The sequence below is a fragment of the Heptranchias perlo genome, chromosome 10 (genome assembly GCF_035084215.1).
Source record: "Heptranchias perlo isolate sHepPer1 chromosome 10, sHepPer1.hap1, whole genome shotgun sequence".
Lineage (NCBI taxonomy): Eukaryota > Metazoa > Chordata > Chondrichthyes > Hexanchiformes > Hexanchidae > Heptranchias > Heptranchias perlo.
The window spans coordinates 54,893,110-54,918,665 of NC_090334.1; the positions used below are offsets into that span (position 1 = coordinate 54,893,110).

Below are 25,556 nucleotides of genomic sequence, written 5' to 3' on the forward strand. Positions count from 1 at the left end.
TCCTGGGCTTTATAAATAGAGGCATAGAGTACAAAAGTAAGGAAGTTATGAAGAACCTTTATAAAACACTGGTTCGGCCACAACTGGAGTATTGTGTCCAGTTCTGAGCACCGCACATTAGGAAGGATGTGAAGCCTTAGAGAGGGTACAGAAGAAATTTACTAGAATGATTCCAGGCATGAGGCACTTCAGTTACGTGGATAGACTGGAGATGCTGCAGTTGTTCCTTCTTAGAGTAGAGAAGGTTAAGAGGAGATTTGATGGAGGTATTCAAAATCATGAAGGGTCTAGACAGAGTAGATAGAGAGAAACTGTTCCCATTGGTAGAAGGGTCAAGAACCCTTAGGAGGATATAGATTTAAGATGATTGGCAAAAAGAACCAAAGTTTGACATGGAGAAACTTTTTTTTTAAAAAACACAGCGAGTGGTTATAATCTGGAATGTACTGCCTGAGGAGGTGGTGGAGGCCGTGCATTCCAGATCATAACTACTCACTGTGTTTAAAAAAAAAACACCCCCAGATCTCTCTGTTCCTGTCCCCCTTTTAGAAATCGTGGCGCTCAAAAAGGAATTGGATAAGTACTTGAATGGAAAAAAACGTGCAGGGCCGTTGGACTAGCTGGATTGCTCTTGCAGAGAGCCGGCACAGACTCGATGAGCCAAATGGCCTCCTTCCGTGCCGTAACCAGTCTATGATTCTATCCTTAGCATCAGAACAAAAAACATTCAACACTGATATTTAGGAATTAAAAATCCACCTGTACTTTTGGGTACTGCAAAACAGTACCAGAACCTAGTCAATAAAACCATTGAGCAAGTTTCTGCACTCCAATCAATAAGCCCAAAGTCTATAGAACTTCATATTATCCTTAAAAAGTAATCCTCAGCCCCAAGAACCTATGAGGGATTATATGAAATGAATACTGCCACCTTATCTCCATCCGATGTGCCCTGTAGCTATTCAATGTGAAAAGTTCAACATAGCTCTCCACTGGAGTCCCCTTGATAATTCAACGCCAAGAAAGCCAGTTCTTTAGCTTGTAAGCTGGTCAAATGCGTGCACAATAGCCCACAAGTATTGCAGTGACATTGTTATCTGGCTCGTGTTATCCAGATCAGCATACATCTGGCTCGTGTTATCCAGATCAGCATACATCTGGCTCTTAGCCATCAGAGGGAGCTGCACAGTAGTTGGATCAATCTGGTACAAAGCAGTAAGATCTGGTGTTCCTTGCAAATAGGCATCCATCACCGTATGAGTTTTGGCTTTTCAGTAGGAATTTAAGTTTTCCCTGCATATAGTATTTCCCATGTTTGGTCTGATCCTCAAACTTTTAGTCACTTGTCCTAATATACCCTTCTTTGGCTCAAAGTCAATTTTTGTGTCATTACACTCCTGGGAAGTGCCTTGGGATGTTTTCCCACATTAAAAGATGCTACATAAATGCAAGTTGTTGAATATGGCAAACTAGTGGGTCAGCCCTTTTACAGATTGGACTGCCTGTATTGCTGTTCCCAAACAGGACAAGTCTTGGTAAAATTAACAAGTTTACTTGCAACTCACATAATAGGTCACTACAGGACAAAACTTTGGCTAGTGACTAAATCTAGTATCTGCTATGTGACAGTCAGAAATTGGACTCCATAAGGCAACCATACTGTACACAAAAAGGATATACAAGCACCAAAGTCACTACTGTTCGGACTCCCCATGGAATCCCAAAAAGCCTTACAGAAAAGGGAAGCCTCCCCTTTCCTCCTTCTTCGGATAGGAGAAATCAAGTGGTGTGTATTGGAACAGATCCCTTCACTCACTGATTTAGCACAGTGCTCCTCAAATTCCATCTCCAAGTTCAGCATCATGCTCTTAGATCAGGACATAGATAAAATCTAACTTGAATTATGTCCACTCAATTAGCATTTATACCCTTTAAGTGGGTAAAGATATCCAACTGTGGCACAGCCTTGTATTGTTACCCAGTTAAATCCCTAAATTAGCAACAGGTAACAAATTAGGCTTCCGGAGGCAAGCCTAGTTTTTCCTACCCTAGTGGTATTTTAACACAGCTCTAGGTCATCACAAGTCTCTTCCCATTTTTGGCCTCTGACTAAGGATAAATGGAGGACTGTTAGTCCAAATGTCACCATCAACCTTCTTAGCCAGCTATAGCTATCCCAGCTATGACAATCATGTGTACAACCTGTTAATGCAAGTTCACAATCTTTGTGATAGGGATCATAAATAATTTTACATTTCAGAAAATGAAGAGTAGGCAGTGACTATTTGTTGTAAAGCAAAAACTGAAAGTATAGTACAGCACTGCCAAGTGACAATCTACACAAGTCCCAGAAATGTGAAGAGTGTAAAATCTAGTCTGAGTTTTCTTGGAACCTTTAAGATCTTGGGCACCCAGAGATATTGGTTTTGAATAATGATATCCAGCGAATGTACTGGTCACTTCCCAAAGTACAATGGTCCTTCTAATCTAATGGAAGGAGATAGGACGGGTGTTGAGACACAAGGCAGGACAGGCATCAGAGTTGCCTCGGAGGGCTAAAAAAAAACCTATTGATGAGGGTAAAGGTTTCAGGGCTTCTCTCCTAGTATGTAGCATTGCTAGACTAGAAATGGGTGGGTGCTGGAGAAGTGACTCTATAATGTTAATAGCCCCATCTTTGATCTCACACTTCCATCTAGCAGGGCTCCACTATGGGAGTGCAGCCTCAATTACCCTTGTATTTCTGTACTAGACACATCTCCTGTGAAGTTCAAAGAAATAAATAAAAGCTCCACAAATCATGAAAGCCAGGAAACGTACAACTTAAAAAGCCACACTCAATCAACAATCCTCACGATACTTAAGACTTGAGTGAAACATGGGAATGAGGATTAATTTCTTGTATTTAATTATAAGTACTTGTTTTGGTCAAGCAGGGGGAAAGAAGCTTGCTCATTAGTTAATAGGAATATTAATTGCCAACAGGAAGGATTTTACTCTGATTTATGGTACCTTCAGAAAAAGAATACAGCAAGGATTTAAACTAAATTTTTATTTTGCAACATATGCTCAGTTGTTAACTTGGCAGTAGTTTACTGGTACTTACTGAACAAGTTTACAGAAAAACTTAGCATCAGCTGTGCTTCACAGAGTGATACTGTTACAGCGGTGTCTATTACTAGTTTTTTTTTTAATTTAGTGACTGCAACAGCCTGTCAGAATTTAAAAGTGAAGTGGATTGGTACTGGCTGTTGTTTGTTCAGTCAACTTCTTCCATTCGCGATGTATCATCATCATCACCTTCTAGTGGTGGCATCTCTTCTGTATTTGTTGGACCTGCATCCTCCATGACAGGATCTTCCTCATCAATACCTATAGAAAAACAGGTAAAGTTCACATTACAAGTGCTTGCTAGTATATTTTCTTACTTTTCATTTTCCATTGGAAAATCTAGTGAATCAATGGCAACTAGAGAAAAAGAAATACCCTATTGTCAGGCAGCCTAGCAGGGAGCAAAAATAGTAGCAAAGACAATACTCTTTGTATTAGAGCTATGATCTTAAGAGTCAGTTCCTGGAAACCATGTCTAACATTGAACCCTTTCTACACTACAATGTTCTTAAACAGTTTCTTTATGCAATATAGGAAACAAAATCAATTTAGAATTCTATGAGTAATATTCAGATGTTTAAAATGAAAGCTTTTGGAATATATCAAACTATTACCCTTGGTGCCCACAGATGACCGACACATTTTGGTTAAGATACTTACCAAGACCAAGTTTGATCATCCTGTAGATGCGATTAGCATGAGTCTGTGGATCTTCCAATGAAAAGCCAGAGGACAGAAGTGCAGTCTCAAAAAGAAGAATGACCAGATCCTTTACTGACTTGTCATTTTTGTCAGCTTCTGCTTTCTGCCTCAGTGTTTCAACAATTGGATGATCAGGATTGATCTCTAAGTGTTTCTTAGCTGCCATGTAACCCATTGTCGAGTTATCTCGAAGTGCCTGTGCCTTCATGATTCTTTCCATGTTGGCAGTCCACCCATAAGTACTGGTTACAATGCAACATGGAGAGGCAACTAAGCGATTGGAAACAGTTACCTGGGGAAAAAGAATGTAAGATATTGAATATTAAAACATTAGTTTAAAAAAGATAATTTTCTAGTGCAATTATAACAGAACTGTCCTATAATGCACTAGTTCATTTAATACTAAAAATTCATAGAGATCTCTAGATTATCTGAATGGTGATAGATTGGGAAAAAGGGAGGTGCAACGAGACCTGGGTGTCCTTGTCCACCAGTCGCTGAAAGCGAGCATTCAGGTGCAGCAAGCAGTTAGGAAGGCGAATGGTATGTTGGCCTTCATTGCAAGAGGGTTTGAGTACAGGAGCAGGGATGTCTTACTGCAGTTATACAGGGCCTTGGTGAGACCACACCTGGAGTATTGTGTGCAGTTTTGGTCTCCTTATCTGAGGAAGGATGTCCTTGCCATGGAGGGAGTGCAACAAAGGTTTACCAGGCTGATTCCTGGGATGGCAGGACTGACGTATGAGGAGAGATTAGATCGACTAGGCCTATATTCACTAGAATTTAAAAGAAAAGAATGAGAGGTGATCTCATCAAAACATAAAATTCTAAACAGGACTAGACAGACTAGATGCAGGGAGGATGTTCCCAATGGCTGGAGAGTCCAGAACCAGGGGTCAGTCTCAGGATACGGGGTATACCGTTTAGAACAGAGATGAGGAGAAATTTCTTCACTCAGAGGGTGGTGAACCTGTGGAATTCTCCACCACAGAAGGCAGGAGGCCAAGTCATTAGATGTATTCAAGAAGGAGACAGATATATTTCTTAATGCTAAAGGGATACGGGGAAAAATGGGAACAGGGTACTGAGTTAGATGATCAGCCATGATCATTTTGAATGGCAGAGCAGGTCCGACGGGCCGAATGGCCTACTCTTGCTCCTATTATCTATGTTTCTATGTCAGAAAAATGCTGCACATGTGGAAATTTAAAGAAAGGCAATATTTCAGCATAAAAACCCTCCATATAGCTTCCAGTTTGATATTAAGGACAGCCAATATTCTTACTCTTATTTAGTGACCTATTTTAGTAATTTTATATACAACAGGTATGGAGAAAGCTTAGCTTCAATTCTTACCATTGCCAAATAGCCCAAAATTTACTGAGGCACTGATCAGGCTCAAAAAAGTCACCAGTGGGCAGACAGTACCAAATGGAACCTTATCTCATTGCTTTAGAGATAAAGCATCCAAAATGAAGTTAAATGTTTGACTAATGCAATTAGAAATTTTTTTTGCAAGTCGCCAATAAAAAAACATTGCGATTCTGTAGTGCGTTTTTGTTAAAAAGTGACAATTTTGACAAGATTCTTCCCTATGTCTACTAGTACACACAGGTAGATCACTAATGGCATTTTTGTTAACAACACATCCGCTTATAGGAAGAAAATCTGCATGCCTTAGTTTTAAACTCCCTTCAATTTGAATTCACTATAGTTGTATTGAATACCATCTAGCAACTCAACAGAAAATCGGCCAATTCAATCCAAATATGGAAAGAACACATTCATATCCACAATCTGATGGAAGCACCTGTGCCATCAAGTTATTAAGCACATCACCATGTAAAGTTAACCGTGAACTCCCCACCTCAGCATACAGATTTTCTGCCAGATTTACACTAATATGGAGTTCCATTGGGCTACCACTGATTTTCACCTGTGGGCTCTGACTGCAGGAAATAGGAATTGGGAGGATCTTCAGCTTTAACTACACAAAGCAAAATGTCGTAAAAGTCAGCTATTTCCTATCCAAAAAGGAGGAAAATATGACGCAGTAGAAGGATAAAAACAATTGTTCATCTTACAGCACTTACATTTTATGCAATTATATTCTATTATCCACAATATAAAACATACCTTTTCAATTTTCTTCTCCAAGATGTCTTTCATAATCTTGCACAGATTCTCATAATTTGCCTTCTTTTCTTCTTGCTTCTTTTTTTCCTCTTCGTCTTCTGGAAGCTCTAAGCCCTCCTTGGTTACAGAGACCAAAGTTTTCCCATCAAATTCTTTCAGCTGTTGCACACAGTATTCATCAATTGGCTCAGTCATATAGATCACCTCCAATCCATGTTTTCTTAGCCGTTCCACAAAAGCGGAGTTGGCTACTTGATCCTTGGTTTCACCTGAATTTTATAACAGAATTCAGAATGACTATGCGTGCATGTATACAAATAAAAACAATTTCAGAAGCCATTTGTGTAATGTCTACACTTTACATACCAGTTATGTAATAAATGTGTTTCTGGTTGTCTTTCATGCGGGACACGTAATCTTTGAGGGATACCATTTCATCACCAGTCACTGAAGTATGGTATCGGAGCAACTCAGAGAGCTTCTTGCGGTTCTGAGAGTCCTCGTGGATTCCAAGCTGGAAGTTTTAAAATTGGTGGGGAAGAAAGGAGGAACAATAGAAAGGGTAAAAATTTAAAAAGTTGGTTATTCAGCAGCTGTTCACGCAAAATGCCCCATCATGCAACTGCCTACTACTCCTATATTCCTCAAGGTTTGACTTTTGGATTTGTATGTTTGATACAGGCTATTCAGCTATGAATACAAATTTGGAGCAAAAAATTTGCCCAGACGACGTGATGCAGAAAGTGTGATGGGTGGACAAGCAGGATCAATTTTCTGAATGTAGCCTTACCTGCTGGAAGGATACATCAAAAATACATAGGTATTCCACCCCCCCCCCCACCACCCCAAATCCCCATACCAGTGGATGAGGCTGTACTTTTCTTAAAAAAAGGTGGGGGGTGAAAGGCAGCCCTACTGTTTATGTCTCAAACATTTTTTTTTAGAAAAAGTGCCTGGAATAAACTTACATTGCAACCATGAGACTGAAAATCAGTTAGCTGTAGAGATTTATCAACTTACATCAAGGCAGAACTCTTCCCCCACCCCCCACAGATCAATACCAAGTTATTGCAAATACTGCCAAGAAAAAAAAACCTACTTAGATAGAATATAAAAACAGGGAGGTATTGCTGCAGTTATATAAGGTATTGGTGAGACCGCACCTGGAATACTGCATAGTTTTGGTCTCCATACTTAAGAAGACATACTTGCTCTCGAGGCAGTACAAAGAAGGTTCACTCGGTTAATCCCGGGGATGAGGGGGTGGACATACGAGGAGAGGTTGAGTAGATTGGGACTCTACTCATTGGAGTTCAGAAGAATGAGAGGCGATCTTATTGAAACATAAGATTGTGAAGGGGCTTGATCGGGTGGATGCGGTAAGGATGTTCCCAAGGATGGGTGAAACTAGAACTAGGGGGCATAATCTTAGAATAAGGGGCTGCTCTTTCAAAACTGAGATGAGATGAGGAGAAACTTCTTCACTCAGAGGGTAGTAGGTCTGTGGAATTTGCTGCCCCAGGAAGCTGTGGAAGTTACATAATTAAATAAATTTAAAACAGAAATAGACAGTTTTCTAGAAGTAAAGGGAATTAGGGGTTACGGGGAGCGGGCAGGAAATTGGACATGAATTTAGATTTGAGGTTAGGATCAGATCAGCCATGATCTTATTGAATGGCGGAGCAGGCTCGAGGGGCCGATTGGCCTACTCCTGCTCCTATTTCTTATGTTCTTATGTACTTTCCTGCGCACCCCCCCCCCCCACTTTATTAACTCTACAATGTTTACCTTAAGGTTTTTGGAAAATTGCTCATATAACTTCTTGTAGTTTTCTTTGTCCTCAGACAATTCTGTGAAGAGCTCCAAACATTTCTTAACCAGATTTTTACGAATAACTTTTAGAATCTTGCTCTGCTGTAACATCTCACGGGAAATGTTAAGGGGCAGATCCTCAGAATCCACTACGCCCTTAATAAAATCTTAGAGAAAAAATGATTTCGGCATAATTAGTTTAAATCCTACTAATTATTAATCTTGTTATTTAATAAGAAAATTAGCATAATAAAATGTTTACACTGTTAATATCTCAAATGAGAGACTACATTCACAGGTATTAAAACAAATATTAGTCACAAATGTATGTAAACACATTTGCATTAGTTTTTCCTGCCCAAATAAATACTTACTGAGATATTCTGGAATGAGCTCTTCACAGTTATCCATAATGAAGACTCTGCGTACATACAGCTTAATGTTGTTTTTCTTCTTTCTGTTTTCAAACAAGTCAAATGGTGCTCGTCTTGGAGCGAAGAGTAATGCTCTAAACTCCAGCTGGCCTTCAACAGAAAAATGCTGTACAAATATTTGTGATTAGTTTGTTGCAAAAGCAGTTAGAAGTCAATACAATTTGCCAGCTTGTCATTAAGCAATTCAAATTCTACAATATATTTAAATTTACAATATTGAGCTTACTTTTACTGCCAAATGTTCCTCCCAGTCATTTGTTAGACTCTTGTAGAACTCTCCATATTCTTCGTTGGTAATGTCTTCAGGATTCCTTGTCCAAATAGGCTTTGTCTTGTTCAGTTCCTCTTGATCTATGTATTTCTCCTTGATTTTTTTCTTTTTCTTCTTGCCACCTTCTTTCTTTTCATCTTCTTCTTCATCTGATCCAACATCTTCAATTTTTGGTTTATCTTCCTCTGTAGCATCATCCTCCTTCTTCTCTTCTTTTTCTTCTCCTTCATCATCACTGATCTCCTTATCTCGCTCCTTCTCCACCTGTTTAAAATAAAAATAATTAATTCATCCATTTCTAGGGAATCTTGTTACTGGCAATTAGTTTGATTACTTAGAAAATCAAACAAACATTCAAATGTCACTGACCACCAAAATCCCTGTAACAAGGCACAAAACAATTTTTTGAACTAATACAAGACTTACAAATAAAGTGATAGGGTAGCCAATGAACTGAGAGTGCTTCTTCACAATCTCTTTGACCCTCTTTTCTTCCGCATATTCCATTTGATCTTCTTTCAAGTGCAAGATTACTTTGGTCCCACGGCCCAACGGTTCACCTTTTTGAAAAAATTAAACCCAATGAAAGCAGATACTTTTAATTATGCACGTTATACAAATAAAGTACACTTCCAAATGTAAAAAAAATCTCACCTCTTCCAGATGGATTAAAATGATGTCATCTTTACTACAAAAACTGCTACACAATATTTATGATCACTGTGCAATCCCCTCTTTCCATTTTTTTTAATACAACAAATGAAACTGTAGCATACCAGACCTTTTCAAGAATAGAACTAGTAAAACAATTAGCATAACAATTTAGTGCTTGGACTCAGATTTGTGCCTATATTTAATACTTTGATATAATCAATCCACGTATGATTACTTACCATGGTCCAGTCTCACTGTGAAAGATCCTCCAGCAGATGATTCCCACACATACTGATCATCATCATTGTGTTTAGTGATGACCGTTACTTTTTCTGCAACTAGATAAGCAGAATAGAAACCAACACCAAACTGCCCAATCATGGAGATGTCTGCACCAGCCTGCAAGGCCTCCATGAAGGCTTTTGTTCCAGACTTTGCAATGGTACCTAGGTTGTTAATGAGGTCAGCTTTGGTCATCCCAATACCAGTATCCCAAGTAGTTAAAGTGCGCTCCTTTTGATTTGGAATAATGTCGATCTTCAGTTCTTTGCCAGAATCCAGCTTGCTTGGATCAGTTAAACTTTCATAGCGAATTTTATCAAGAGCCTTTAAAAATAAAGCAGAATTACTTAACTTTAGAAGTTTGACTTTTGCTTTGGGGCAGGAAGAAAGCAGCAAGGAAATAGAAAACAATTCAATAACTACCCAATTTCAGGCTGATGATTAAGTTGTCCAATCTTTTTCAAATGCTTCACTAAACATAATATAGCAACAGGGGTAGGCCATATACTCGCTTTAGCCCCATATCCCTTAATACCTTTGGTTAACAAAAATCTATCAAATCTCAGATTTAAAATTAACAATTGATCTAGCATCAGCTGCTGTTTGTGGAAGAGTTCCAAACTTCTACCATCGTGTGTGTAGAAGTGTCTCCTAAATTCACTCCTGACTAATTTTTAGGCTATGTTCCCTAGTCCTAGACTCCCAACCAGCAGAAAGTTTCTCTCTATCTACCCTATCAATTCCCCTTAATATCTTGAAAACTGATTAAATCACCCCTTAATCTTCTAAATTCCAGGGAATACAACTCTAGTTTGTGTAATCTCGCCTCGTCATTTAACCCGTAGAGTCCAGGTATCATCCTAGTAAATCTTTGCTGCACTCCCTCCAAGGCCAATAAATCTTTCTAAAAAGGTGCAGTGCCCAGAACTGAATACAGTACTCCAGGTGTGGTCTAACCAGGGCTTTGTATGGCTGTAGCATAAACTTCTATCCCCTTGTGTTCTAGTCCTCTAGATATAAAGGCCAACATTCCATTAGCCTTATTGATTATTTTCTGTACCTGTCCATGACATTTTAACAGTCTGTGTACATGGACCCAAGTCCCTTCAGACCACCACTGTTTCAAACCTGTCACCATTTAGAAAGTACTCTGATTTATCCTTTTTTAGGTCCAAAGTGGATGATCTCAGACTTGCCTACACTGAAATCCATTTGCCACAGTTTTGCCACTTAATCTATTAATATTTCTCTGTAATTTTATGCTTCCATCTACACTGCTTACAATGCTGCCTATCTGTGTCATCAGCAAACTTGGATATGGGGCTCTCTATCCAGTCATCTAAGTTGTTAATAAATAGAGTGAATAGTTGAGGCCCCAACACAGATCCCTGTGGGACATTCGTCACATCCTGCCAATTTGAATACCTGCCCATTATCCCTACTCTGTCTCCTGCTGCTCAGCCAATTTCCTAACCAGGCCAATAATTTGCCCTCAATTCCATGAGCTTCAATTTTAGCTAACAGTCTCTTATGAGGGACTTTATCGAATGCCTTCTGGAAGTCCATATAAAACAACATCCATCGACATTCTCCTGTCCACTACTTCAGTCACCTCTTCAAAAAAAAATTCAATCAGGTTCATCAGGCAAGACCTGCTCTTTATAAATCCATACTGGCTCTCTCTGATCAGCTGAAAATGTGAAGTGTTCAGTCAGGCTATCCTTAATTATAGATTCTAGTGATTACCCAGCAACAGATATTAGGCTAACTGCTTTAATTCCCTGGTTTCCCCCTCACCTTTCTTAAATAGTGGAATGACATGTGCAATTTTCCAATCTAAAAAGGAACGGTTTTATGGAAAAATTAAGAAAAGTAACTCAACCTCTACATAAAAAGTTAGCCATCCAGAGTGTGCTTATTTCCTGTTTGAAACCAAACATGAACCAAGTGTTTTCCATCTCTGGGACCTGGACTCAAATTTAACCCTGGCCAGTCGTCTGCTCATCATCTGGACTTGACTATTCCAATGCTCTCCTGGCCAGCCTCCCGCCTTCCACCCTCCATAAACTTGAGCTCAGCCAAAACTCTGCTCCCCGTACCTAACTCGCACCAAGTCCCATTCACCCATCACCCTGGGCTTGCTGACCTACAATGGCTCCCGGAACGCCTTGATTTTAAAATTCTCACAACGTTTTCACATTCCCCCCCACCGATGGCCTTGCCCCTCTCTATCTCGTTAAGCTCCTCCAGCCCTACAACCGTCCAAGATCGCGCCTCTTGCACATCTCCGATTTTAATCACTCCATCATTGGCCTTCAGCTGCCTGGACCCTAAGCTCTGGAATTCCCTCCCTAAACCTCTCCTTTAAGATGCTCCTTAAAACCTACCTCTTTGACCAAGCTTTTGGTTGCCTGTTCTAATAGCTCCTTCTGTGGCTCAGTGACAAATCTTGTTTGATAATTATTCCTGTGAAGCACCTTGGGACTTTTACAACATTAAAGGCGGTATATAAATGCAAGTTGTTGTCTAAAAGCATCTGCTAAGGGAAATATAGCCCCACAGATGCAGAAACTTTCCATGTGTACCAGTGAAACATTTTTCTGTCTTCTGACCTACTGCTGCAGTGACTTTAAATCTATCTTGTACTTGGGTTGGGGCAATACTAGACTTTTCATTTTAAAAGGAATGGAAGTTGACATTATTGTTTTCATACAGTCATCAATCTCCAGAATTAGGTGCTGAATGTAGATCAGTGTATTCTTTTACAGCACCTCTCAAACCCATGAACTCCATCACCTAAAAGGTGAAGGGCAGCAAGTGCATGGGAACACTATCACCTCCAAATCACACACCATCCTGACTTGGATATATATCGCCATTCCTTCGTCACTGGATCAAAATCCTGGAATGCCCTACTTAACAGTACTGTGGGAGTACCTTCACCATATGGACTGCAGCGGTTCAAGGCGGCTCACCACCACCTTCTCAAGGTCAACCAGGGATGGGCAATAAACGCTGGTTTGCCAGCGAACCCTCTATCCAGAGAATGAATAAAACAAAATTGACATATAGCAAATGAAATGACTGACCAACTAATCTGTTTTTGACAATGTTGGTTGAGGGAGATAGGCCAAGATTCCTCCCTGCTCTTCTTTAAAGAGTGCTTTAAAGATCTTTTTCCTGTACCTGAAAAGACTGAGCCTCAGTTAACAGCTGACCCAAAGACATTACTTCAGACAATGCAGCACTCCACTAAGTGCTAGTCTAGTCAATGGTAGACCTCTCACCAGAGTCAGAATGTTTTGGGTTTAGGTCCCACTCCAGAGACTAAAGCACATAATCTAGGTTAATTCCTCAGTTCAGAGTCTAGCAGATCTAGGTTGCGTTCTATTTGGACAAACTCAAGCAAGCATTCAGGAAGGGATTTGGATTCAGGGGACTAGGATGCAGTTTCTAGATGGTTTCAGTGTTGCTAATACTGAGCTGCAAAAAGTTGTGTTTCACTGGACAGGTGGAATTGGTACGCCTGACAACTTAAGACTCAAAAGTAGGTCTGGTCTCTACTGTAACCAGAAAAAGCTACATTGTGCAGTTTATAGCATATTCTGCAGTAGACAGCAAAAGAAGCACATCTATTGTCCACTACAGTCTGTGAAAGGCACCATTAAGGACTGTACAGGGCTACTAAAGGATTCTACATAGGAGTGGTCCCAAAATATTGGAGAGATTTTAAATGGCTACCTTACATCATTTTGCACCAAAGATGATGCTGAGTTAGCAATACTATAACAAATTGATGCTAAAATTGAATATGTTGAACTTAATGTATAAAGCTGTTGCTAGAATTAAACGTCATACAACATATTGGGCTGCTGACTAACTGGATTCACCTTATGGTGCTCAAAGTGGGGCTGTGTTATGCATGCTATTTGCATATATTTAACAGCTCACTGGAGTCTGGGATTGTTCCTATGCACTGGAGAAAGGCCTATGAAAAGGGCACAGGGCCCGATATTAGGAGGGAGGTGGATTGGCAGCCGGGGCCAGGGGGGTCGACTGGGCGCGTGATTAACGCCCTCCGCACGCGATCGCAGCCTAATTGAAGGTACTTACGCGTGCTTCCAGGTTTCCCGTTCCAGACCTCCGCAGCGGGCGCTCTGCGCACCTGCATCACAGGCGGTTAGCAGGAGGAGCCCTATTTAAAGGGGCAGTCCTCCAATGCTCCTCCTGCAGCAAAGAACCATTTTGGGAGCATGGAGCTCTGGCTCCTCGATGGGGTGAGGGGTAGGAGGGAAATTTTTTTCCCCCCCCATCTGATGGGAGGAGGTGGCCTCCCTCTGCCACCAAGAAGGCCTGGCTGGAGGTGGCCGAGGAGGTCAGCAGCAGCCGCAATGTGTGCCAAACCTGGGTCCAGTGCAGGAAGCACTTTAATGACCTAACCAGGTCAGCCAGAGTATACTTACGCATTCTCCCATATTCAGTCTTCCATCACCTCCACCACCACACAACTCCTTCTGCACTGCCACCACAACACTCTCGCATCACTCCTCACATCCACTCAACCATCATCCTCACCTTGCCTGCACTTACTCACTGCCCCAATTCCCATTGGAACACTACCACACAACCCAATCCTCATACAATCTCATGGCTATGTCTCAAACGCACCCTCCCACGCATCTCCCTCACGGTCACCCCCACCAATGGATGCAGCGGGTCACTATGCAACTATCACTCAATCACGCCTCTGTGTTTTGCCTTGATGGGCATTCTGGCATCTCTTTGCCTGGGAGAGGGCAAGGACCGGAGGGGGCCCGCCACACCAGGTGGTCCTAACTGACGTGGAGTAGCAGGCATTGGAACTAAGCTGGACGCTAGAGTGCCTGTCCGTGGCGGACACCGAGACTAGGAGCGCATAAACGGCTGGTGACAGAAATCTAACACTAGCGAATGATCTTAGCATCACTTGGCATCTGCAGCACCTCAACATCTGTCCACGTGCTTAATATTGCTTTTTGTTCTCTTGTAGGGCCATCTGTGACCGCCATGACTGCGGAGGGAGATTCCTCAGAGGATCTGCCGGCCTCTGAGGGTGCATCGTCACATCTGAGCCAGCCATCCACCAGTGCAGATACACACCTCGGTGGGTCCCCGTCCTCACTTAGTTGGGCTTGCACATGGGGAGTCACTACGCACGTGAACACGAGCAGACCCTGGTGGCCGGGACAGCCCACGTCGGTGGGAGCACTCTTCTCCAGGCTCTGCTCAGCTGGACCCAGATGCTGAACCCCGGGGGCCAGCTATGAAAAGGAGTGTCATCGAGGGCCAGCAGCACATTGCCGAGGTACTGGAACAGTCGCCACGCGCACTCTCCACAATTGCGCAAAGGATGGAGGAGTCCAACTCCTGCATGAGTGGAATGGTGGCACAGGTACAGGAGGATATCTCCAAGATACTATCACTGGGACGTGAAGGCATCTGAGATAGTGTCGTGGGTAGGTGTGGGAATGTCTGCGATGGAGGCTAGCCTTTCCTCCATCGAGCTTCAAGCACGGCTCAACAATGAGTCCATTCAGGCCCTGACAATGGCTGTTCGGATTCAGGGTGAGCAACTTTCTGACGCCTTAAACAGGCTGACAGATATCTTACAACTGGCCTTCCAAGGCATCACACAAGTCCTCCAAACTGTCGTCCAGCAGGGTGAAAGGAGTGATGTGGGCCTGGGCCAGGAGAGGGATGATGGTGAAAGGGGTCATGGAAGTGGGAACGCCACTCAAAGCGCTTCCATGTCTCACCCGTTGCCTCCCTCTCAACCAGTACCTGCAATGCTGCTTCCTCTCCAGGTAGCAGAGTCTGGCCCTGCACAGGTGGAGGTGGAGCAGTCTTCGGAGGGGCCCCTCACAGGCACCAAAACCCAGAGGGCGTCCGCGCAAAGCATCTAATCGGTCAGGGCATGGAGAAGAGCAACCTGCCACTACCTCGGCTGAAGCCACAGGGATAGCACCACGTAGGAGTTTCCGTAAACATAAGGAAACGGTTTTGTGAGCACAAAGGTCTATGACAGAATGTCATGTTGTTGATTTAGTTTTGTTTGTTTTGCAAAGCACATTAAATTTTATCACCAGTATTGCCACGTCTTTGCAAATCTTGTCTGGTTTGTGCAATAATGCCCTTTCATGAGGATCACCATGAAGACCCACACCTGATGCCACCCATTGTGTCACAACAGAGCTGTGTGTAGGTGTATTTGCAGGGCTCTTTTGTGCCGACGACAACAGAGATGCTGGCGATGTCCCCGGTAGCACCCTGGAAGGATCAGGAGAAGTTGTTGAGGGCAGTGGTGACTTTGACAGCAGCAGGTAAGATGATGGTGCTCGGCCCAGCCGGGAGCAGCTCGGAGGCTGCAGATATCCACAACTACATGTCGAATGACTCTGAGCTCCCGTGTGCACTGCTCCTCAGAGGTCCAGGAAGCTGAGCCTCGGTCTGTAGACCCTGTGGCGAGGGTAGTGCATTCTGCGACGCATCTCTCTGTGGTTGCCCTCCGTCCTGCTGTGCAGGTGGATGTGTCACAGCACTGTGTTGTGGAGCTCCACATGTCAGAGGTGGACAGCGAGGCTGGTGATGCTATTCGTCCTCCAAGGAGGTCATGACTGCAGCTACGGCGGACCCCATCCGCAAGATGTACGTTTGAGAGGGTCCGCAAGGTAGGTAAATGTGTCTGTACACCGGGGTTGAGGTTCCAAGTTTGTGAATTTTTATGTTAGGAGGAGGATGGTGCAGGCCAAACTTTGTCCAAACTGACAGGGTGGCCTCCTGCAATGAGTGAGGGTCTTTCCCCCTCCCCTCCTGTCAAATGGACTTTTGCAGCTCCCACAGGCTAGTGGCTGCAACACGTCTGTTTCAACTGGGAGTGTTTCCCCTAGTACGGGAAACACGCTCAGTTGACATGAAAATCCCACCCCTCCTAAAATATCCTCCCAATCAAAATAATTGCCTTAAGTGGGTTCCCGCTGGCTTTAATTGCCAGTGGGAGTCATGCATATGGGGGCTGTGCGCGCCAATGGGAAACCCGGAAGTGGGGAGCCGGGCCCCGGACATCCTAAATTTTCGGAGCCCCCCCTCTGAAATCGACCCCATTAAGTCAGAACTGGGAAACTACAGGTCTGTTTAAATTCAGTTATAGGCAAGATGCTATAAGAGATACACTATGATGATGTTGAAAGAGAAAGGTTTATTAGGAATCTCAAAGCTTCTTTCTTACCAACTTGATACCATTTTTTGAGCAAGTTAAAAGTTGGTGGATAATGGAAGTCCAGTCGAAAAAAAAACTTTGATACAGCTACACAAAGGCTACCAAGGTTGACTGGGAAGCGGATATTGGGTTGGCTTGGATAAGGAATTGGTTACATTCACACAGACAGAAGGTAGCTATTAATAGAAGAGGATCTGGTCACTAACTATCAATCAGGGTGCTTGTTCTACATCTTTATCAATGATCTGGATAAAAGATATTGGGGGAAAACAAGTACGAAACTAGCATGAATTAAGAGACTGCAGGCAGATCTATTATGCAATAGGGGAAAATGGGCCTCAATGTCTGGCAGATGTCTTTTACTATAGACAAATGCAGTGACACATGGGTAGGGGCTACTCCATGCATTTATATACCATGCAGGGTTGCATACTCAAGGCTACTGAATGAGAGAAGGACTTAGCGGTAATCATATGGTGCATGATTCATTGAAGGTCCATAACCAGTCACGAGGCGATTGCAAAAAGTAACAGCAACATGACATCCAATGTCACCACTGCCACACCTCCAAAAGTAAAGTGTGTTCATGGTTCATTTTTTTTTCTGTGTCTTAGGTTAAGTTAACTTTAACAATGTTAAACACTCACTATGGAAGTTTCATGTTTAATGGAAAAGCAGTCTGACTGCATAGAGCTAGCTTATGCAGGTGGTAGCCCCACAATTGCTGAGGGGAACTAATTTTAACTGCAAGGCTGCTAATTGTCAGCTCAAGACCATTAGAACACGGTTTTGGAAAACAAAGCACTGAAATTCTCATCAGGGCAGACTGCTGACAATGTTTAAGATTAAAAGGGGAATCTTGACATATTTCAATACCTTTGGTTAGTTCAGTATTGTCCAGGAATGGAACATGGAAGTGGAACAACTTTGCCTGTCCAAACCCTGCAAGGATTGTATACCATTCACTCAGATTATAATCTCCTTTCTGGAAAGTATCAAGATGCATTTCTAAATTGTATAAAAACAAGTAGTACTATTCTTTCCTTGTACAAAGACTTAGGCTGCATAGATTGCTGTGTCCAATTTTAGCCCCACCATTTGAGGGGACGATCGATGACCACTAGATTGATACAGCTACTTGAAGGTAAATCAGTGTCTGAGCAGTGGGAGGCATTCCAGGGGGAGATTCATGGGGTTCAAAATAAACATGTTCCCATGAAGAAAAAGGGTGGGACTGCCAAATCTAGATCCCCCTGGATGACAAGGAGCATACAGGGCAAGATAAGGCAGAAAAGGGAAGCTTATGTCAGACACCAAGAGCTCAATACTACAGAAAGCCTAGAGTGTAGAAAGTGCAGGGGTAAAATTAAAAAGGAAATTAGGAAAGCAAAAAAAAGAGGGCATGAAAAAATTCTGGCAAGTAAAATTAAGGAAAACCCAAAAATGTTTTGTAAATACATAAAGAGCTAGATGATAACTAAGGAAACAGGAGGGCCTATTAGAAACTAAAAAGGTAACCTGTGTGTGGAGGCAGAAGATGTAGGTATGATTCTTAATGAATACTTTGCACCTGTCTTCACAAAAGAGGGGGACAATGCAGAGATTGTTGTTAAGGAGGAGAAATGTGAAATATTGGATGGAATAAACAGAGAGAGGAAGTATTAAGGGGTTTCACACCTTTGAAAGTAGATAAATCACCAGGCCCAGATGAAATGTATCCCAGGCTGTTAAGAGTAGCAAAGGAGGAAATAGTACATGCTCTGATCCAGGCTATAGGCGTGGTGCCGGAGGATTGGCGAACTGCTAATGTTGTATGAAAAAGATAGACCGAGTAATTATAGGCCAGTCAGTCTAACCGCAGTAGTGGGCAAATTATTGGAATCAATTCTGAGGGACAGTGTAAATCATGTAGAAAGGCACAGGTTAATCAAGGACAGTCAGCATGGATTGTTAAGGAAAGGTTATGTCTAACCAACTTGATTGAATTTTGAGGTAATAAGGAGGGTCGATGAGGGTAATGCTTTTAATGTAGTGTACATGGATTTTAGCAAGGCTTTTGACAAGGTCCCACATAGCAGACTGGTCAAAATAGTAAAAGCCCATGCAAGGGACAGTGGCTTGTTGGATACAAAATTGGCTCAGTGGCAGGAAGCAAAGGGTAGTGGTTGACTGGAAGGCTGTTTCCAGTGGGGTTCCACAAGGCTCAGTACTAGGTCCCTTGCTTTTTGTGGTATATATTAATGATTTAGACTTAAATTAGTCTTTGGGGGGCTTGATCAAGATGATACAAAAGTTGGCTGTGTGGTTGATAGAGAGGAGGAAAGCTGTAGACTGCGGGAAGATATCAATGGACTGGTTAGGTGGACAGAAAAGTAGCAAGTGGAATTCAATCCAGAGAAGTGTGAGGTAATGCATTTGGGGAGGGCAAACAAGGCAAGGGAGTACACAATAAATGGGAGGATACCGAGAGATGTAGAGGAACAAAGGGACCTCAGAGTGCATATCCGCAGATTCCTGAAGATAGCAGGACAGGTAGATCAGTTGGTTAAGAAGGCATTTGGGATACTTTCCTTTATTAGCCGAGGCACAGAATATAAGAGCAGGGAGGTTATGCTACAACTGTATAAAACATTGGTTAGGCCACAGCTTGAGTACTGCGTACAGTTCTGTTCACCACATTACAGGCCCAATAACAGTGAGCACTGTTAGGCTCAGTTATTATGAGCAATGTCCAGCACAGTATCTGGTCATTCACCTCATTGCTGTTTATGGAGCTTGTGTGCACACTTGGCAGCCAAATTTGCCCGTATTTCAAAAGTATGTCTATGGTTATGAAGACCTTTGTGATATCCTGAGGACGTAAAACAGCGCCTTTCTTTCCTGACAAACATTCCTACATACAGAAGGTAGGTGGGTCACTTGAGGTTAGTCTCAGTTATTGATTTCCTGAAGCTTGCTCAATTGCTATCAGGGATCAGAGTAACTAGCCCAGTTTCCCCCCCCCCCCCCCCCTAAATTGGCTCAAGATTTCTCCCAGAAAGGGAGGTAGGGAAGGAGAAAGAAAGTGTGTAAGTTACACCATGCCAGGACACAATCAGTGGACCAGCTGGTCTTTCTTTCCCCCATACACCCATGTGTTTGTATAGTCCATGTCCAATTCAATATCAGCAATACCAATGTTGTTGCAGTTTAACAACCACATTTATGTTGGAACTGTATTAGTTCACAGACTGAGAGGCTAATATAAGCACTGATAACTCCTGTTATCCCAACAACAGACTTAAATCCATGAAAAACTAATCCCACAAGTCTTCTGCCAAGACAAGTCAAATTGAGCAGCATCAACATCAGAAGCCATCTGAGACATTTGATTCCCAGAAGTCAAACTAAAACATCACTAACAAACAGCTTTAGTTAAACTTGGGACTTTTCTGGTCTGCATGGCTGGTCTTCCTCACTAGTGGCTGAGCCAAATCTTTCCAGCTTTAAAAAGTATACCAGTTGCCTCTTAACAGTGGTACTAAGTAATGGGAAATGAGGCAGGACAGATAAGAGAAGCAAGCATAGGGGAACATCAAGCAATAGCAATCACAACATAATGTTTAAGATAAAGACTGAGAAATAAATAAGACAAAGACCAAAGTAATAAATTGGAAAAAAGCTGATTGTCAGAGGATGAGAATGGAACTTGAGAAAATAAACTGGAAAAGTTTACTGATAAACAAAGAAATAGAACAGTAGTGGGAAACATGATCATGAGTCCAGGAGAAATATATCACACCATAAAGCAAGAACAAAACTAGCCAGCAATGATACACCATGGATGAATAAAAAAGATACAGATAAAATTGAAACTAAAAAAGGCATACTCTTAAAATACATAGACAATAAAGGAGGATGACAAAAAAGGGAATACAAAGAGGTTAGGAAACCCCCCCCCACCTCTCCAAAAAAAATTAGGAAAACAAGAGGAACTACAAAATTAAAAATCAAGGAATATAAGAATGATAGTGAAGTATCCTACAGACACAAATAAAAAAAAAATCAGGATAGGGATTGGGCCACTAAGGGATACACACAATAAACTCACAGGTAATGACTGCAAAATGGCAGAAATATTAAATAATTACTTTGCCTCAGTATTTACCAGGGAGACCACCATAGTGGACATGACATTATATATTTTTTGAGCTCTTCATCTAGACATTTAAGATAGACAGGTAGGAGATAATTGATAAACTAACCAAACTTAGAGAATAAACTCAGCAGAGGCACTATTATATATAAAAAAAGTTAATTAGAAAAGGAATTAGTGCCAGAGGACTGGCAGATAGCTAATGTGATTCCTATATTTAAAAAAAGGAGATAGAACCAGTCCAGGGAACTATAGACCAATTAGCTTAATGCTGGTGGTAGGAAAGATAATGGAATCCTTATTCAAAAGATGTAATAGAAAAACATAATAGAGAATAGGCAGCATAAATTTCAAAAGGGAAGGTCATGCTTGACCAACCTTACTGAATTCTTAAGTAACAGAAAGGGTAGACAAGGGTGATGCAGTAGATGTAATATATTTGGATTTTCAAAAAGGCCTTCCATAAGGTACAGCATAGTAGACTCATGACTATGGTCAGAGCATGTGGAGTCAGGGAACAAGTAGCAGAATGGATAGCAAGATGGCTACAAAATAGGGGTTAAAGGTACTTAGTCAGACTGGCAAAAGGTGGGAAGTAGTGTTCCACAAGGATTGGTACTGGGACCACCATTGTTCACCATTTAAATAAATGAGTTGGACTCAAATCAGAAGTACAACTTCAAAATTTGCAGACACCACCAAATTGGGGGGTATAGTTAATACTGGGGAGGACTGCATCAAAATACAGGAGGACATTAATAAACTTGCAGAATGGGCAGGTAATTGGCAAATGAATTTCAGTATTAGATATGAGGTATTACATTTTGGTAGGAATAAAAGGGGCCACAAATACTGCTTGGATAATACAAATCCAAATGGGGTAGAGGAGCAGAGGGAACAAGGGGGTACAGCTCACAAATCACTAAAAAGTAGCAACATAGGTTAATAAGGTCATTAAAAGAAAAAGCAAACCAAGCACAGGGCTCATTTCTAGAGGGACAGAATTGAAAAGCAGAGAAATGTTAAACTTGTATAGAACCATGATTGGACCACACATGAAGTATTATGAACAGTTCTGGTCTCCATATTATAAAAAGATTAGGGGCATTGGAGAAGGTGCAAAAAAGATTTACTAAGATGATACCACAACTGAGAGGTTATGCCTATCAGGAAAGACTGAGCTGGCTGGGGCTTTTTTCTCTAGAAAAAAAAAGACTTAGGGGTGACCTGACAGAGGTTACTGAGATTATGAAAAGGGTTTTATAGGGTAGACAGATATGATGATTCCACTTACAGGGGAGACCAGAACTAGGGGCCATAAATAAAAGATAGTCACTAATAAATCTAATATGGAATTCAGGAGAACCTCCTTTACCCAGTGTGGCACTCACTACCACAAGGAGTAACTGAGGTGACTAGCAGAATTCATTTAAGAGGAAGCTAGATAAACATGAGGGAGGTAGGAATAGAAGGATATGCTGAAAGGGTTAGATGAAGTAGGGAGGGAAGGCACTCATGTGGAGCATAAATACCAGCATGGACCATGCTGTACATTCTACATAATTCTATGTAGTTAGCACTTTTGTATTTGTAACCTTTACCTGTTTTTTCTTCCACCTCATTTTGGTCAGTCCTATAAAAGGTTCAGCACCCTTCCTTTATCAATTTTAACAAAAGGATCACATCTAAAACATTAACTTGTTTTTTTCCCCCTCATATCCAATAGTGAGGAACCATCTACTGACAAAATTTGTTTTAAATTTTATATTGAGTTTTTCTTTAAGTGTACTGTATTAGAATAGTCCACTGTGCGCACACACTAACTTGGAAGTTAGGGGTACATAATTTTTCTAGAGCAGATATATGTTTCTGCTCCACCACCAGCATCTCATACAAAACACTAGGAATGACATTAACTTTATTGAGGGTGCTAAATCATGTGGAAATTTGCTGAAAGTTATATCTGGATAACAAGTCATTGAAAATGACTTACATCAGAGGAATTGGAAATGAGCTCTCTCAGAAAAATTTCTTTGTTGGAATAAAAGGTATTGATGATCAAGGACATCAGCTGGGCAATTTCCGCCTGAAAGGCGAAGGTCTCAGTTTCTTCCTCCATTGGCATGTCCTGTGTAGCTGTCGGAGTTTCTTCAGGCATCTGTTTTTTAAAAAAAAAAAGTGCAATGAGGTCTGTTGAGAAAGTTACCATCAAGTAAAAACAGAGTGAAGATAATAATAAGCGATCGCCATTAATTTAAATCGGAAAAAAAAATCACTAATTTAAATGGTAGGCGGATTACTCCACATGCGCATGCATACTCCACCCGCCAGTGCAAGCTTCTAGAAAAGTCTCGGCGTTACCAGAAGGCTGAGCGCGGTAACGTTGTTTGACAATGAACCGACAGCAATAAGAAACCGTCCGTGGAAAGCCAGTTTTTCATTAATAGCCGTATTGATTTGTCGGTATTAATTATTAACTACGTGAAACTAAAACAGCATCCTTCCACATTATTACGCTACTACCAGTCGGTAAATCGGCTTGACGTTTTGAAGTAGTTATATTACAGTAAAAAAAAATCACATTACTGTTTCATTTTAGGTATTACTTCATACAAATATTTATTTACAAATAAATCATAAATACCGTTAGTAGCTATGGCTTTTACTCACATCATTTTCTGATTATCTATTGACATCTTTAAATATTTCTTAAATTTTTACCTTGACTGCTTGCTATCGCGCTCTGCGATGGAAATATAACTGCTTAATACTCTCACCAACCCAACCACCTTAGCTAATGCAGGGAAAAGGCAGCGGACCGGTTTTTATATCGCGCCTCGACTTCGTGACTGTAAAGTTCGAGAAACATCTCGAATCCTGGTCAAGGCGTTGCACTGATTGACAAGGCGTCGACCAATCACCAATCTCAGCACCTGACGTTCTCGCCCCAAAATCCGATATGGACTCACAATGGACCAATCAGCGATGTGAAAGGTGGAGCCACTGAATGGCACTGCGGAAAGCGGTTGAATGAGTCACAGCTCCTCAGTTGCTCGAATTTTCTGAGACGCTGAGATGATGTGCTCGTTGCTTCTTGAAGTTAAATGAATAGGGCTTCTGAAAAATCGTGTCTGTGGTGTTTGCAACAAGAAAATACCTTAATACAATTTTGAATATGTGGCTACCTTTTAAACTTTTTTGTTTAAATTTAGATGGCCATCGAAACCTTAATCTCACTTAACATTGTTTTGTCGTAAAAATGACCTCGAATTTAGATCATCATGTACTACAATTCACTCAATATAGTAACAGATCTCATGGATTTATATCTTATGAAAGTGGGTAATAGATTTTTAATTTTTTTTTGCCCATTTACTGCTGCATACTGTATTACATACCAATTTGTCATCTACATTGAATCAAAAGCAAAATACTGCAGATGCTGGAAATCTGAAATAGAAACAGAAAATGCTGGAAAAGCTCAGCAAGTCAGGCAGCATCTGTGGAGAAAGAAACAGAGTTAACGTTAACATCCTGACATGCTGAGCTTCTGCATTTTCTGTTTTTATGTCATCTAGGTTCTTTGTTTCATACCTTCCACAGTTGGAAAAAATGCAGTACATTGTTCTGGATAAATCATATTGAGTGATACTAACTAATGACTTACTTAACGTTGACACATTGATAGTGGGCAATAATGACCTACATCACACCCACCTGAACCCAGGCGTATAAAAGCTCTAGTGTGTGTTGCAGTTGCAATGGCAGTTCATGTTCCCTCGCCCACCAAAGAGCAATGCTGCTACATTATATTTGATATTGAGTTTAGAAAGCCTGGTAATGTTACAGTTTAGTAGTTCTATTTCCTGAAAATTTCTTACTTTGTTGAAGTTTTAGAATTTAATCTGTTTTGGACAAATTTTACTGTTATATAATGCCATTGTCTTGGTTAGTGCTTTTCCTTAAAACTTTAAAAACATCAAAATATAATTGGTTGTTTCCTCCATCGGATTGACTTTGAGTGTTCCAGTTGACAGCTATATTGGTTGAATTTCATCCGTTTTAATTTTTTTAAAAAAATACATCAATTCATATAACTTCATGATGTCCATTAGCCATAAAAACTTGAAGCACTTTGTAAAGCATAGCAGACTAGTCCCCATTGATATTAGCCACAGATGGAGTGGGGAAGGGGATAAGGAGTGGGGTGAAAGGAGAGGGAGGATGAGGATGTTATATCCGATAAACCTTCAGTTAGTATGGCAGTGTAATGGTTACCTTTATTTCAGACTCTGGAACATTCTGGATATAACATTCAGTATGAGCGTAGACCTTGGTGTGTAATAGCTACAGTATGCTTTCTCCCATTAGGGGCCCTCTAGTGTTCAATTACACAATATGTAAGTACAACATTCCCCCCTCAGAATTTCAAGGTGACAATAACCATCTCCAAGAGTGAGCCTGATTAACAGCTAAAAAACATTAAGTAAAGAAATTCAGCAATTACATCATACAATAAAGTGATTTAAAAAAAACATAGCACTCTCCTGGTAATACACAGGAAAGATGTGTTATGTCAACACGAGAATCATAATGAAAACCAGTACACTTGTAACTATAAGTCCAAGGAATTTGGAGGTTTCCTTGACCTTAAAGGATATATGAGTAGGTTTGACAGTAGATGAACTCAGACTAATAACAGGAGCAGTAGATGGTAACTTCACAGGTACCTTTCAACACCGTTGGGTTTCACAACTTTGATTG

General features: G+C 41.3%; 1 protein-coding gene across 1 annotated transcript; it reads right to left on the bottom strand.

Moving 5' to 3' along the window:
* Positions 1–3,037: 3,037 nt before the first annotated feature.
* LOC137326575 (heat shock protein HSP 90-alpha) lies at positions 3,038–23,637 on the bottom strand. Its single transcript, XM_067991813.1, has 11 exons — positions 23,514–23,637; positions 22,786–22,950; positions 9,360–9,726; positions 8,893–9,026; positions 8,422–8,730; positions 8,136–8,301; positions 7,738–7,928; positions 6,316–6,463; positions 5,950–6,218; positions 3,772–4,105; positions 3,038–3,372 (listed from the first exon to the last, which is right to left on the bottom strand). Exons 2-11 carry the CDS (start codon positions 22,948–22,950, stop codon positions 3,260–3,262), a joined length of 2,196 nt encoding a protein of 731 aa, XP_067847914.1. The 5' UTR covers positions 23,514–23,637; the 3' UTR covers positions 3,038–3,259.
* Positions 23,638–25,556: the final 1,919 nt, after the last annotated feature.